This window comes from Corythoichthys intestinalis, chromosome 14 (genome assembly GCF_030265065.1).
Source record: "Corythoichthys intestinalis isolate RoL2023-P3 chromosome 14, ASM3026506v1, whole genome shotgun sequence".
NCBI lineage: Eukaryota > Metazoa > Chordata > Actinopteri > Syngnathiformes > Syngnathidae > Corythoichthys > Corythoichthys intestinalis.
The window spans coordinates 47,250,984-47,268,138 of NC_080408.1; the positions used below are offsets into that span (position 1 = coordinate 47,250,984).

General features: G+C 39.9%; 1 protein-coding gene across 4 annotated transcripts in view; it reads right to left on the reverse strand.

Annotated features, from left to right (window-relative positions):
* Window positions 1-17,155, reverse strand: part of LOC130929448 (uncharacterized) — a 71,977-nt gene that overhangs the window by 22,168 nt on the left and 32,654 nt on the right. For all 4 annotated transcript variants that reach the window (XR_009066892.1, XR_009066893.1, XM_057856576.1 and 1 more), the window contains exon 2: window positions 7,254-9,804. Coding sequence is in view for 2 of the 4 variants with exons in the window: in XM_057856576.1 (XP_057712559.1) it covers window positions 7,254-9,777 (2,524 nt within the window). In the remaining 2 variants the exon portion in view is untranslated. The remainder of the gene's footprint in view (window positions 1-7,253; window positions 9,805-17,155) is intronic.

Here is a 17,155-nt window from a genome sequence, read left to right on the forward strand (position 1 = left end):
ACCTATCCTTGAAGCGTCAGCCATCGCAGTCAACTTTTCTTTTGTTGATTGTCGCCATTTTAGAAAATTGGAAGTCAAGGATCACACGGGGTAATGTTGCTTCGAGTGCTGCTGCCTTTTAGTGGGTAAATGAGGAGCAGCATTTAGTGTGTAGACTACTTCATATGCTGGTAGCAGTACTGCTGACCAATTTATTAGGTCTGTGTGCGGGCCAGACAATATTGATCTTATGACAGAGGCTGGGGGCTGGATGAAATTTGACCACGGGCCGTATTTGGCCCCCGGGCCGCACTTTGGATATGTCTGCTTTACACAGATCAGGCGTCCTGGTCCCTTTGCAGAAAAACAGCCCTAAAGCATGGTGTTTCCACCCCCATGCTTCACAGTGGGTATGGTGTTCTTCGGATGCAATTCAGTATTCTTTCTCCTCAAAACACGAGAACCTGTGTTTCTACCAAAAAGGCAAGGCAAGGCAAGGCAAATTTATTTGTTCTATTTTGGTTTCATCTGACCATAACACATTCTCCCAGTCCTCTTCTGGATCATCCAAATGCTCTCTAGCGAAACGCAGACCGGCCTGGACGTGTACTTTCTTCAGCAGAGGGACACATCTGGCAGTGCAGGATTTGAGTCCCTGGCGGCGCATTGAGTTACTGATAGTAGCCTTTGTTACTGTGGTCCCAGCTCTCTGTAGGTCATTCACTAGGTCCCCCCGTGTGGTTCTGGGATTTTTGCTCACAGTTCTTGTTATCATTTTGACACCACGGGGTGAGATCTTGCATGGAGCCCCACATCAAGGGAGATTATCAGTGGTCTTGTTTGTCTTCCATTTTCTAATAATTGCTCCCACAGTTGATTTCTTTACACCAAGCGTTTTACCTATTGCAGATTCAGTCTTGCCAGCCTGGTGCAGGTCTACAATTTTGTCTCCGGTGTCCTTGGACAGCTCTTTGGTCTTTGCTTTAGTGGAGTTTGGAGTGTGACTGACTGAGTTCGTGGACAGGTGTCTTTTATAGCGACCGATAATAAGTTAAAATAGGTGCCATTAATACAGGTAATGAGTGGAGCCTCGTTAGACCTCGTTAGAAGAAATTAGACCTCTTCGACAGCCAGAAATCTTGCTTGTTTCTAGGTGACCAAGTACTTATTTTCCACTCCAATTTGGAAAAATTCTTTAAAAGTCAAAAAATGTGATTTTCTGCTTTTATTCCACATTGTTTCTCATGGTTGATGTTTACCCATGTTGACAATTACAGGCCTCTGTAATCTTTTCAAGTAGGAGAACTTGCACAATTGGTGGTTGACTAAATACTTATTTGCCCCACTGTATACTGTTGTCCGAATTTCCTATCATATTGTGATGAAATTGATTAGTTCCAGCCTTCGTTTAAACAGTCTGTTGTGTTGCAATTAATGTGTACGTGAATCTTTTAAATAAAAACGATATACAGTGGTACCTTCGACACACGATCCTTTCCACATAAACGTAAAATTTCAATCGCCATTTGTTTCTACATCCGATGACATGCTCGAAATACGACGATTTATGAGAGCCGCAGTTACTTTGTTTTCCCGCAAGACTGATGCACACCACCTTTTCTTGTGAGAGAAATTAACATGGGTTCCAAGAATGTTAGTGCAGGGGGCAAAAAAAGGAGAAAAAATATGAGGCTTACCATGGAAATGATATAAAAATGTGAGCATGGTTGGCGCTCGTGGACCAACTTGACAATACCGCCGTTGAATGGCTAGAATCTCGACGGTCCTCGTCCGACATCCGTTCACCAGTCTTTATAAGTTAGGGTGATAGTTATTATTGTGGTAACATTGCCAAAAAGTCCCCAGCATAGTCAGGTTTTTAATCATTTATTTCAGAACTTGTGCTACAAAACATGCCTATTGTCCGCCCCAGCTGAACAAAGTGAAAGTAAGGCTACGTTCATACTACAGGTCTTGATGCATGAATCCGATTTTTTGTCATATCCGCTTTTTTGGCGTGCCCGTTCAGACTGCCTTTGTCCATTGTGACCGTTCAAGTATTACGCATGCCCACGAATTCACAGTCCGACACGCGCTGACCAAGAAGACTCGCATGCGCAGAAGCATCAAAACAAATGACACACGTCATCCGTCATTTCAGGGATATCATATTTTGCTTTTCAAAAGGAGGACACAAATAACAGACATAAATAATTCCCGTTTAGGCTTATATTCAAAGTTTATATGGATCGATAGCATGCACGCACTGTCCGTGCATGTCACACACACATACGGGCAGTTTGCCCCGACTCTCTGCCGTGTAGGCAATGTTGAAATATTGCTCACTTGGAGCAGAGAGAAAACTGAGCATTCTCAGGCTTATCCTCAACCCATTTTTATTTTTAATGACTGTTGTCAAGCTCAGCCCTTCCCCAAAAGCCGTGTTCACTGCAAGCTAGGCGCTAATAACGCACAGCTGCACCGCTACGGTAGCGTCTCGCTCGCTATTTGATGACGTAATTGCTGCATGAAATCTGATTTGGGAGAGTGGACAGTACAGACCGCCGCGACAGTCTGGAAAAATGTGGCCCAGATCGGATTTGAACCACATACGAAAGTGACCCAGATGGGATTTGAAATGGTCCAGCTCTATGAGACTTGCCACGTTCAGACCGTCAAGTTAATGCCTCACTCGAGTAGGAAAAATACGAAAAAATCGGATTCGTGCATTAAGACCTGTAGTATGAACGTAGCCTAAGTGTCCTCGCTCCCTCCCTCTGTCAAGTCAGCCATGCGGTGCGTTCAGGTACAAAACCCACCCGCCACATTAGAACCTGATTCCTTACATTATTAAAAGGATTATTAATTATTATTATTATCATACTGTTTTATTATGCCAATTTTTATTCGTAATTTATGTGTTTTGCTCTCTGTAACTGCTATTTGCAGCAGTACCAGCAGCATTTGTTAAGGATTTAGTGTAGGTTTTTTAGGCTGTGGAACGAATTAATATTATAATGTATTCTTGTGGGAAAATCCTGCTCGACATACGACCATTTTGACTTAGGTCCTAGAACGAATTAACTTCGTATGTAGAGGTACCACTGTATTTTCTTGAAATAAGTTAAGTCCATTTCTTAAAACGACAAGTCTTCTTTTCAAAATAACTAAAATGTTTACCTTAGATAAAAATGCTTGTTTTGTGAGATTGAAATGTGAGATTTGACTAAAAACAAGATACTTTCAAGATTTTCTGGCTTAACAAGATATTTAAAACTATACGTCTTAAAATAAAGAGTGTATTATTATTATTTTGCTCAATTTTTTCCTTTTTGAGGGATTTTGTCTTATTTTAAGCGTGATTAGATGTGTTTTACCAGAAATGAGACAAATATTCTTGCTAAGAGTTTAGCTTTTTTGACGTCCTCAGGCTGCAACACCTGGAAGCTGTTGTGGTAGTTGGCCGGCATTTATTCGATGGTTGGTACTCCTCCTTCATTTCTGTTGTCATCGCGTACGGCCGTTGGCTGTTGCCAACACGTACAGTAGCCGAGTTGCCAATGGCAAGGGAAGGCATGCTGGCAATGGTAGTGAGGTACTGAGTTTTTGAAGTGAATTTGTTTATGCTACGTTTGCGCTAGTTGTTGGGACACTCCTCTGTTATTGAGAGAGTTGGTACGCTCCGTCAGCCGTGGGATTTTGATATGAAAAAGCTGCGAGTGAGGTCATTACTTGAAATTAATGTCTTGATATCTATAAAACGATAAGAGCACAAACCGACACAAACGAAGCATAAACGATTGACACCATTTTTAACCATTTTTAATTAAAATGGGTGGTTGGTTGACCTCAGACTAACCAATAATAAATTGTAAATATCTTATAATGATGGCAGCAAAAACGAAACTTTTTAGAGCACAAACGATTGACTTTATTTTTATATAAATTTGCATCTGATGGGGGTGGGGGGGGCAACTTCACAGAGGTGAATAGTGTCTATGATGTTAACTCATTGCCATTGAACAAACGTTCATTCGCCCCTCTCAGTGAAAATGGATTGGATGTCTAGCACCGTCATTGGCACTGAAAACAAAGCATTCACAGCCAGTCTTCCTGGCTTTGGAGGCATTTGTAGGTCACTTGTTCATTTTGGGCATTTACAGGTTACTTTCTGTTGATTTTGGGAAATTCCCAATTCATTTCCCATTAATTTTGGGATATTCCCAGGTAACTTCCTGTTCAGTAACCAGGAGTCCACAGGAAGTGACCCATACATGCCCCAAAATCAACAAGAAGTGACCTAAAATCTACAAGAAATGACCTGAAACCCCAAAGTTAACCCTATGTCAGCCACTGACGCCCGTGGACGTCCAATCAACAGGGTGGCATTGGCTGCTACCCTCCCTGTTCAAATGGACTGGACGTCTACTTCTGATAAATTCTTTGAAATTCACAGAAGAAGTATTCGTTGAGTAAAACTAGACGAAGACAAACACATGAAATGACTAAAATATGACTAAGACAAATAAGTATTTTCGTCCAAAAGACTAAGACGAAAATTAAAGTGGCTGCCAAAAACAACACTGGCTCCAGAATATTTGTCAGTAAAGGGGGTGAAGATACTGATGACATCAGTGCGCGCAGACAGTCCGACAGTATATGAAAACATGTCCTTAAATAGCAACCTTGTACACGGCCTACCTGTGTTCAACATTATTCAACATCTTGTCAACTATTCACCAGTGTTGTTTTTGGCAGCCCTTTTAATTTCCGTTTTACTCTTAAAGACTTTTGGACGATAACATTTAATAGTCTTATATTTTAGTCATCTCAAAATGTGTTTGTCTTCGTCTAATTTTGTTGCCGAAAACTAATTTCTTCCAGCTTTCGTCAACGTTTACTAAAAATGTTTTTTTTTGTCTGCAAAAATAAAGTTTTCCAACTATTTTGAACGAACATTGACAGACGAGCACATTTTGTAGCATCTCCAAGGACAACGCAAACTTGGTGATTATACAAACAACAGTACATTATTTACAATTATAGCCTCCTGGACGCCACGAACTGTATGTAAAAATCAGTTGTCTTGAGAGTTTAGAGGACGTTCGCCATTAGCATTAGCCTAATGTTAATGGGAACGCGATGCTAACACTACGAGTTACATTTAGTGTGTGATGATCACGCAGCAAAGACTTAAGGCTAAAGCAACATTGATTATTCTCTATTGCGAAGGTAAGAAACCAAATCTTCCCGTCTGTTTCAAAACAAGCAAGCCTGGACACTTCAGAGTTGGGGGGATGCAGCACCTCACATGAGTGATACAACCAGACACTGCTACGATTATGGCTAACTACATATAAAAATGTTAAACATTGTAAACATTTGGCGGTATACCGAAAATTTACCATTACCGAAATTCTTCATGATGACCGACGTAATTTTGACCATGTCGTTAAAAAAACTGGTCTTTTCATCTCGCTTTGACTCTGTTGTTCGGCTATGTTCATTCCCCTTTAAGAAAGCAGTCAGTGTGCTTACGTATGAAGTCACGTGGTTATCAGAACTCAAACAAACAGAAGCCCTGTAGGCTAAGGCTAGCGGCTATCGGTACAAGCAAATGTAATGGAGTCGGGCTTAAGGGAGTGTCGCCAAACTTTCACCCGACATTAAGTAGACTCTTGGCGGCCTACAAAGGGGCTTTCACCCGCTTTCCTCCCTGGTCCTTACGATTTCAGTAGCGGGCCTTTCTACTGGTAGCCAGGCCACAGGCTAATGCTAGCGGCTAACGCTATAAAATGAACGTGATGAGTCGGATAGCGGCTCTAACCTTGTCAAAATGGTTGAACTTAATGGATGGATTGGGTTACAGACTGCATCTAGCAATTAGTATGTCACGTTATGTTGTATCTCTGTGTGATATTTCTTTGATATCTTTAATGAGGGTAAAGCATTCAGCATAAATTATAATGCAACAGTGAAGCCTATAATATGACCGTTTAATTTTTCTATATTTGCTTGCTTCATTCTGTGTCATTACTGGCATGATAAAATCTTAAATGTTTCATTGGCAATAGAGCAATATAGCTTTAATATGTGTATGTGTCTCTGTGGGGGGTGCATGTTTGCGTGCATGTATTAAAAAAATGCTCTGGGGAAAAAAAACTTGAAACATTGAAGTAAACACTTGTGTTGCGTAATTATGTCACAGCAGCCATTAACAATAAGTTGTCTGTTTGAAGTGTTTTGTTCAAACTAAGTCATTTGTGTTACAATGACATGTTTGCACAGTTGTTGTATTGGTTTTTATAAAGTTGTACATTGTTGAAGTCATACAAGCTGTTATAAACATTCATACTTGAATTCTTACGGTTTACAAGAATTTTTATGTACTTAGTGTTGAGGCTGCATGTACAATTGTTTAAATATGTTAAATTGAAATCTGGTGAATAAACCACCAAGAAACAGTTAATTTGTATTTCACGCATTGATTCAGATTTTCAAAATATATAACAGTTCGCTTGGCGAACTTATCGTCATTTCTCGTTCTCGAGGTAAATCTGCTCTATTTACCGTGATACGTATTTGAGGCCATATCGCCCAGCCCTAGCGGAAACTATAGTGCATTCTCGCCCCGTCAGACAAAAACTGGCATTCGCCTCACTATGTTTTAGTCTCCCAAAACATGTTTTTAGCTCATTATCGTCTTGTCTTCGTCATGAAAAAAAGTGTTCGTTGACGAAATATTTTCGCTATCGTCATTGTTGACGAAAACTACACTGCTGTTCCCTAATTAAAGCCAAATGCGCTTCGCCAAGTTGTTATTTGACCAGGACAAAAGAGGAGACTGCAGAAGGGTTGGTGTTGAGACACTCCTCTGTTATTTAAAGAGTTGGTACGCTACGTCAGCCAAGGAAGTGCATTCTCGTGATTTCTTTCTTTTTTTGGTGCTGCCACATACACATTGGGAAAGCATACCACACTGGCAAATTGCACAGGCTGTTTTCCCCTACACATAATGGTCGTGTAAACACGGAATGAAAATAATGGCAAAACAACACTTTTGCGTTATTGCGTAGGATTGTTGTCTCGTAAACGTGGCCCAAGACTGCTGTATGAGTAAGCAACATATTATTAAAAATAAGGTAATCTTGATAACAAAACGAACTGTGTTGTCTGTGTTCTGTGTGAACTATTTGTTTTGCTATTTTCAGTTGTATTGCATGCATTAATCATGTACAGAGTTACAATGTAGCCTCACTTTCTCGTTGACTTACCATGAGAATAGTCAACAGTGGTCTTCCGCATTCCATCAGTAGCTTGTCTTCGGGGTACATCTAGTTCGGACCTTTTTTCTTTGAGGATTAATGAAACTCTGCCGTTGTTCTTCCTGAATAGAAGGGAAGGCAATGGTGGCTCTTTTTTGAGCATGTCCATGGAGAACTTCTTCATAGACTGGTCTTTGCTTTGGCCATCAAGCTTGGTTGGGGGTAGACGCCACTTGTCGTAGATCTTCTGTTTGCTCAAACTCCTCTTAGTACTCACACTCACAACCTCTGGCACACAATCAATCGGAGTTTGGCTGTGTTTTCGTCTAGCAGAGCCAAAAAGCGCCAGTTCCACTGGCTGCTTGCGACTGGCCCTGAGAGCTTCTTTGCTTTTTTTGCCAAAGTCCATCCCCAAATGTTTTGTTTTCAGCCTCTTGCGGTGGAGCATGTGAATGCCGGATTGCTTTGCTCTCTTGACTTTTCTCTTTAAAGTTGCCAAACGTTTGGCAGCGAGGCAGAGTAGCCTCTCACCTTGGTATTGTTTCTTGGAGAGGACTTTCACAGGGCGATCTTGCAAAGGCCACATTTCAGATGGACAAGAATTTTTAGATGGTAAAAATGCGAGCGGCTGGGAGAGATTTTCCACATCTTTGACATGTTTTTGTCGGGAGATCTTTTCCATCACTCTGTCATTAGCATGTCCGCTAACACTTCCAGACTCTTGGGCATCTTTTAGTAGGGAGACAGTTGCCACCTCTTGTTGGGTGTCCTTTCCAGTGTCTCGGTCATCTTTTTGCCGTGAGATCTTTAGCATCGCTTGGTCACCTTCTACTGTTGTCTTTTCAAGCTCTTTGTTGTCTTCTGGGGCAACATTACCCATTTCTTGATTGTCCGTCTGTTCCGTCACAAAAGAGGCATCAGGAGATTGGTTGCGTTCACTCAAGCAGGGGAGGGAGCAGTCGTGATCCTCACACTCAATTTCCACCACTTGGTCTTCAAGATCATTATTGTGTTTTTTTTGCGAACTGTTACTTGGAAGGGCAGTAGCTTCTTCTGCATTATGTATGTGTTCATGGATGGCTTTGGCCTCCTCTTGGGGCAGAACCTGGATGATGAATGAGTACACATCATCTGGATCTTCACTGTGGGACACAAATGCAGCAGATTCCATCTTCGGTTCACTTTGTGCCTCTTCAAGTTCTTGTTGTCTTTCTTTCTGTTCTCGTCTGAGTTCTTCCAAGGAGGCGGGCTTAGCTTCTGGCAGAGGAGTCGCAGGACCTGATGGCGTAAGCGGTTCCATAAGTTGCACCTGATGCAGAAAGTTCCTGTCGAAGCCAAATTCCTTATCTATGTCGTCGAGATGTTGGTTGACATTCCTCCAGACCGACGTGTACGGCGGTTCGGAATAGCAGTCGCCATCTCGTAGAACCTGAACTCCGCTGAGGTTTAAGTCGCACTTGGCTTCCAACAGCACCACCGTGTCTGTGGTCACGTGCTTCTCACAGAACACGTGAGCATCGACCATGAGGTTTGTGAAAAATTCCTTCCTGAGATTTTCCGCCAGCAATTTGCGATTTTCCCAGAAGAGGTTCATTACTGATGAATAATCAAACTGGGGGAAAGATGGAGGAGACTTCATCTGCCTCCTGATGAGTAACTTTAAAGACTCTCTAGTCCACTTTTGTGTTGGGAGAGATTTGAGTTTACCGCTGGCCGGCTGCTCATGTTGCTTGTCGAACCGGATCTCAGGCTCTTTTGAATTCCTACCTTGGCTAGCATTACATACCAAGGTTCCACCAGCCAGCACTCCTTCTAGAATTGTTCTTGTTTTAGGATTTGAAACATAAGAATAGCTTCTGGATTGCTTGCTCATTGGCACAGCCTCTTCTCGCATCCTCATTTGAATGTTGTCATTTGGACATGTTCTCATCCTTGCCTGTGTCAATAATTTTTGCTTGATAGATTGTATAGCCTGCATGGGTGTTTCTAAGTAGTTACGGGTATATGACTGCAAAGACTCTGCTAATGGGCCAACTGTGGCTGGCTGGTGCTGGAGTGTCTGATTGGTGTTGGGTACGGTAAAGCTCTGCCCACTTGTACAGATTCTGGTCTGCGAATAGGGCGGCAGCGATTTCTGGTAGAATCCACTACTGTGCACGTAGTGTTCAGTTACAACACTATTGCCGCAGACTGCTTCTAATGGGTGCCACGAAGGAGGGGATGGGTTCTGGTAAGCCACCATATCGCTCTGGTCACAGGAGGTGACTCCTGTGCTACACGTTGATGAATTTTGCTCTATCATGTAATGACAAACTCCATAGGAGGCAAACTGATAGTTTCTCCCTTGAGGACCAGATGTGATGTTGTTCCAGGGTTCACATGGAACATTTTGGTAGCATCTGATGTCCTGCCCGGAAGATAAGGTCGGCCAACCAGCACCACTGCATGTCTGGTACTGGCACGGGTTCCTTGCACTCAGTGGGTCCTGCACTCTCCCTGCCAAGGCATCCCACGAAGGTGCGCACGCCTGCATCCTGTCCTCAGCTGAGCCAGCAGGTCCCTGAAAGAGGTCCCAAAAGGCCACGTGGTTAGTGGGGGAACATGCTATTTTATTTTCCTCCTTAGTGCTATGTATTGGCATCGATTCATTAAATTTTGGCTCTGCAGGAATAAAGAACGCATGGCATAGGAACAGGTATGACGGGTTACATCTGGAGTGTCCAAACTTTTTTGTCACAGTTTTTATTGGCCCAGACCAAATTCCAAAAATATTATTGAATATGGCCCGCACCAGAAGCCTAAAAAAAAGCCTAAATTCTGTCGCACTTCTCAGCTTTAAAACTGGATGGAGCTAGTCACTTAAAGGTGCTATGGATTTTTAGTGTTAATTTAAAAAACTTTTCTAATCCATGCATGTTCCACCAATGACCTCATGAGTACACAGAGCACTGAAATTGTAAGATTTTTTCCCCCCTTCATCCGAGAGTGTTCGTGTCAAATAGAGCAGTCCCGACTAGTCGACGTATTCTATGACGTATTCTATGACGTGTCGGTTACCAGTTTCAAGGTTTACCGTCGTATGAAAACGTCACAGTTTCAAAACCACAAAAATTTTCCATCATACCATAGTAGCGCATTCACGATTTTTTATGTCCCAAAAATGCAGCCAAAAGTGGCTTGGAGCAGTAGCGCTCACCCCTACGGTTGTTGCTGTGTCTGTTAGTGACGGTATTCTGTCTGCTGTAGACAAGAGTTGACACTGTGGCTGAAAGAGGCGAAACTTGACTTCAGCTTTTTCCGCCCTCAAAAAACAAAAAAAAAACAAAACAAAAAAAAACAAAGCCTTTCGTATTTCGGCTACCAAAAAGAAACAGACGGCCACGGCTTGAGGGAGGAATGAAGGCTGACGTGCAAGACACGCTTGCGGAGGGTGGTTGCAAGGGAAGGCAACACCTGCAACATGATTTCACATTTCCGCGAATATCATCAGTCACTTTACACAAAATTCAAGATAAGTAAATGCTGTCATGAACGTTTCCCACCAGCTACGAAAGTGCAGTGTGTTTAGTGTGTCTAGTGATGGTAAAACTAATACTATAACGTAAGCTTGTTAACAAGGCAGATAATGTGGCTAGTTAGTAAGCCAAGATGGCTAACTAGTTTCCTCTCAACTCAACGCTCCAAATTTAACCCAGAAAAGGTGAATACGCTCACATTCCTGCATCATAACTTGGACTTAGAGAGAACTATGTAGAAAATTAGCAAGTCTCTAAAAATGTTGAGATGGAGCTTTGAAGTCAATGAAGTCCCTGCAATAAACTGGATATACAACATATAATGTTTTTACTTTTCTATGGCAAATAATTATTTTTGTCCTTGCTCTGATCTTGAGCAACTTTCGCCGTGGGTATATTCTAAAAAGTTCTATTTATTTTATTTATTTATTTATTTAAACTAGGGCTGTCAAACGATTAAAATTTTTAATCGAGTTAATTACAGCTTAAAACTTAATTAATCGTAATTAATCGCAATTGCAATTCAGACCATCTCTAAAATATGCCATATTTTTCTGTAAATTATTGTTGGAATGGGAAGATAAGACACACGACGGATATATACATACAACATACTGTACATAAGTACTGTATTTGTTTATTGTAACAATAAATCCACAAATGCCATTATCAACATTCTTTCTGTTAAAGTGATCCACCGATAGAAAGACTTGTAGTTCTTAAAAGATAATTGTTATAGTTACTAGTAATTTTTTTATTAAAACCCCTTTTCATGTTTTTGTTTTAATAAAATTTGTATAATTTTCAATCAAAAGTAGAGTTAATATAATAATAATAATAATAAAAATAACAATAATAAAAATAGAGTGACCAAAGTCTAAGTTTTACGTGTATTTTGCATAGCTATTTTGATATGGAATGCCAGTTCATTTTGTATTGTTGTTTAACTGTGTGTCAGAATAGGACCTCATTACTATAGACTGAAGTGCTTTTCTTTTTGTGAACATTATTTTTTTGGGGAGAGATAGGAATATTATTTTTGTTGTGCTTTCACTAAACGATACTTATGTTTGTTGTGAAGGAGTTGCCGAAGCTTATGCCAATAAACGGCGCGGTCCAAAGAACGCCTGTGTCCACTCGCCTTTACTGTATAACATATATCTGTACATATCTTACCCAAAATACAACAAGAGACACATAATTGCCACTAAAAGAAAGAAAACTTACCGAAATATGTGTGGAGCACAAATAGCAATTTGCATTGCATTGTGAATACAGCATAAACGTCTCACAACTACTAATTCTCCCACGTTTAGAAGAAAAAACATGAGTATGGAACGGCGCTGCCCCCAAGCGGCCGGTGGTATTCTCTTCACTCTTAATGTCCATAAACGGCCTCATTGTAATATGTTTGAGGCAATGTGCGAGCGGGTCATTTAGTGCATGAATGAATTGCGTCAAATATTTTAACGTAATTTAAAAAATTAATTAACGCCCGTTAACGCGATAATTTTGACAGCCCTAATTGAAACATTATATTCATGTTCTAATTTGCAAATATGTTGTGAAAAATAGCAAATCCTGTACAATGAAAAAAAAAATTAACCCATACATCTCAAAATAACACATTTTAGAGCTATAACTGCAATACCGTGATACCGCGGTATTTTTGCTTAAAGTTATCATACCGTCAAAATCTCATACCTGCACATGCCTACTCGGGATGCAAGCGGGGAAAGCGGCACAAAGCCCAAAAAGCAGACCAGAGTGGTCGATGCATGGATTTATTTTAACGAAACAAAAGAGGGTGTCACTGTCGTGTGGAGCATGGCGGCAGCACGTTGGCCATAAATGAACACCTGACATGTCGTCACCCAGGTATAATTTTGGAAGACGACAGGAGACAACAAGCTGGCCGATTGTAAGTCCATATAAAGACTTTTTTTTATTGAAGTTGCCTTTATGTACGTTGTTCGACAGAGAATTAGGGGCTAATGTCAGGCTAATAGAGCTAAATAAGAAGCTGTGTACTTTACATAGCGCATTGCCGCCTCTGTTAAAATCAACAATATTGAAAGCATCTTGTGTTTTAGAATCGGCTTTACAAATAAGGAAATCATTATTTTTGCTTCAGCTTCATCAAATTATAATCAATAGAAGAATTTATACTAATGCTTCGTCGTAGACTCATAGCTCCCTACTAAGGAACATGTATGTAAAATGGGTAGCGGCTTTTAACTACATTACTCTTGCATATGAGACTTTTTTCTTGTAGGAATAGTACAACTTTAAATTTGTAGTCATTTTTCCAAAATATATTTTTTGGGCTCTAAAACTCCGTCGTAGCATGGTATCAACGTGCAACATTAAGTTTTTTTCACCTACTTCAGTGATACGTGACATTGATTTATCTACTTTGCTGGTGCTCACTCTTAGAACAATATAGACATACCACAAAAAGTCACAGTGTTCTGAATGTTTACATTCCATTCTTTTGCACTAGTTAATATCATCAGCATTCGACCTCATTGTTTTTTTGTGGTTTATTATCATTATCTATGTGTTTATTTGTACATTAATAAAGAATTCGAGTGTTTTTTTTGTAAATTAATAATCGTCAGTGAAAATTTAATTGCAAGATTAGTTAAAAAAACAAAAACAAAAACAAAGTGAAAAAATTATTAGACTATTTGACTAATCGTTAAAAAAGTCTGCAGACTAATTGGGAGAGAAATAATCGTTTGGGACAGCCCTAGAGTTAAACACTCTGGGCGAATACCTGCCTGTGTGTGTCCATGAGCGTCTCTACTAGAGGCGTGAGAAATTTCCGATTCTTAGATTATTCGCGATTCAGCCGTGGAAGATTCAAGAACGATTCACAAACCTCCAAATTCCGATTATTTCATTACCGTAATTTCCCGAATATAAGGCGCACCCGTGTATAATGCGCACCCCAAATTTACTTGTAAAATCTAGGGGAAATTATTGTACCCGTGTATAACGCGCACCATAATTTTAGTACCAATAAATAGAAGAATACAAGAAAACAGAGCTCGTGTACAGATACAGAAATGTCATTTTACTGACTGGTGAAACACAGATCAAGCATAGCACATTGGTAGTTCAAAACATTACCATAAACTGACAATATGCACGGTAATAATATGATCTGACAACTTCTCCAACTTACCAAAATCCAGGAGAAAACAAAACAGATGTGACTTTTCTTTTAAAGGCTGCTGTATAACTTGATCGTTTCATCATGATGAATAAATGTTTCTTCTATGGATTGATACGGTAAAATAAAAGTGAGGACCGAAGTCGGAAATCGGAACGAGAGCATCGCTACTGTAACGAGGAACTCTTGTTATTTGGGTTTGAGTTTCCCGAGGGACAGATATAGTTGACGGACACAGGAAGTCTGTGTCGCGTTACATTTGTTATGGTCCGAGTTGCCGAGTTGCAATAAACGTTGACTCAAATGAGTTAAAGAAACTAAATGCAGTGCTTTATGAAGAGTGGAAAAAAGAATTTAGCACAGACGAAATCATTTGACCAATCTGAATTAAGTATTACCGAAACAAAATTTTGACGTCATGTACCGTAATGGTCGGCAACGGATCGCTACAAACGTTTTCTTCAACACAACATGGCCCTGTCAATAAAAAAAATCGGTCTTTTTATATAAACGATTAAAATTTTTAATCGAGTTAATTACAGCTTAAAAATTAATTAATCATAATTAATCACAATTAATCGCAATTCAAACCATCTATAAAATAGGCCATATTTTTCTGTAAATTATTGTTGGAACGGAAAGATAAGACACAAGACGGATATATACATTCAACATACGGTACGTAAGTACTGTATTTGTTTACTATAACAATAAATCAACAAGATGGCATTAACATTATTAACATTCTGTTAAAGCGATCCATGGATAGAAAGACTTGTAGTTCTTAAAAGATAATGTTAGTACAAGTTATAGAAATTTTATATTAAAACCCCTCTTAATGTTTTCGTTTTAATAAAATTTGTAAAATTTTCAATCAAAAAATAAACTAGTAGCCCGCCATTGTTGATGTCAATAATTACTTACACAATGCTCATGGGTGCTGAAGCCTATAAAATCAGTCGCACCCAAGCGCCAGCAGAGGGCGCAGAACTCCGAAAAACACAACAAGTACACCTTTGACTGTGCTATCATTTTAATCTGTTTGAGCGGAGCATTTGTGCGTTAATTGCGTCAAATATTTTGACGGGATTAATTTAAAAAATTAATTACTGCTCGTTAACGCGATAATTTTGACAGCCCTAACATATAATTTCTGTCTCCATCCCTGTACCCGTGTAGAATGCGCACCATGATTTTACAAGTTGATTTTGGGGGGAAAAAGTATGTGCTATATTCGGGAAATTATGGTATACCGGGTAAAGCTGCACTAAAACACAGCGCGGTCTTCAGGACGCAATAAGGAACGGACAGAGAGTAAATATCATGTTCAAGTCATGCCACTAGATAAAAAATAAACAATAATACCTGACTGCGGCCGACAGCCGCTACAAACAACGCCCAGTTGCTACAAACATACGGCCACCTAATGCTACGGTAGATATCACATATATACAGAACTAGATGCGAAATGACAGACGTCGGTAGGGTTAGAACATGTATAGACAGCTAAATGTGAAATGACAAACTTGCCGGCATTAGTAAACAGCCGCCATCTTAAGGCAGTAGACTTCTCTGGAAGGCTCTGTTGGAGCGAACCAAATTAACTTTTTATCTAAAATACTCCTAAATCGGCAAAAATCTTGACTTGAATCTATCCCTGAATGATGAAACAGTTTTCAAACTTTCACATGTCGAAAGTAGACAGAAAGGAAATCATTGAATAACGGGACCAATTTTAACAAGTTTAACAGTTGATTCATAACATTAAATTAATTGAATGTAGTTTAAAGCTGCTGATACAGAATGAGGACTTGAGTATTATATTTACTGTTTTGAACTGTTAACTTGATACTGTAATAGTAGTTTAGTTTAGCCTGAAAGGATTTTTGAACAATTTTGGAACTAATATGTGAAACATTAAAAGCGGGGGTTGGGGGGCATCAGTAATCGATTTATAATCGAATCGTAGCCTCTGAATCGTAATCATAATCGAATCGTTAAGTGCCCCAAGATTCCCACCTCTAGTCCATTTGCCGTTTCACTGAGCCTTCACCTTGTCCCCGCTTATCAAAGACACTTTTCTAAGTCACTTAACTCACAGTAAACAATCACGTTTAACGTTTTTACACTTCTGGTGCTGATTTGAAGGACCAAACATTCATTGCTTTATGTTCGTGCTCATACGAGCATGCGCACCATGTATGAGCTTAACACAGGTTGCAGTTACGCTTTGGGCCAGAGGTGGCAGTCGTCAATTAAAAAAGTGACCAATTCCATAATATTCCCCTAGCTCAGGCTTCAAAACCTGACAACATGTTGAAATCAATGTGGGAATGTTAGTATTTTATTTTGCATAAAAAAAATAGTAAATTGAGCAATCTTGGTTGTGATTTTCTTGACTTTTTTTTCTGTTGCTGGACATTGTCTCTTTGTTCTGCAGTTTGTTTCCGTTATGTAAAAATTAGTGATGTAATGAGGTGCGCCGAGCCTTCGAAGTGTGTGTCGCGTAATGAAGGGACATTTCTGCTGAGTACATACTGAGGCTTGCTTCATTTAGGAGAGGTGCCGAAAATGATGACATCCCAAGGCTCAGAAAACACGCCTGGCATTTGGCAGCCATATTACAGACATGTCACAAAAAGTATCAATGTTGTGATGCAACTGTGAGACCAGCTTGCCAATTTTGGATGAAGACAAAGTGCAAGGACTAACAATGTTTGCTTTTGTTGTACTGGGATGAAGTTATGACAGTTACTTCCATACTCTATGATAGTAGGTTTCTTTCAGTATAGGCAATTTAAAGGGGCCTTAACCGTGACCAGCGGTTTTTGCCTCAGCCCAGAGGCTTCACATATCCCAAATTTTTTTTTTTTTTTGTCTAGGACTTCACCAGATACAAAAACGATAGGAAAATGTGAAAGAACAGAGTGTTCCCAAAATATACTCCAATTTGTTCCCAAAAATGAAAATGTTTCATAATATCATTATCTTCTCAAGTCATATTTGATCCAAGTTAGAATGTTTGAGTTCATTTTCAGAAAGATACATGTGTGATAGTTTGTACCAGATGTTTCCTAAGGAATGTAAAAAGATTGCCACTGCTGACTGTTGTCATGGTAAGTCGATGCAACAATAAGGCTACATTGCAACTCTGCACGTGACTAATACATGCAATACAATTGAAAATAGCAACAAATCCATACAGAACACAGACGAAG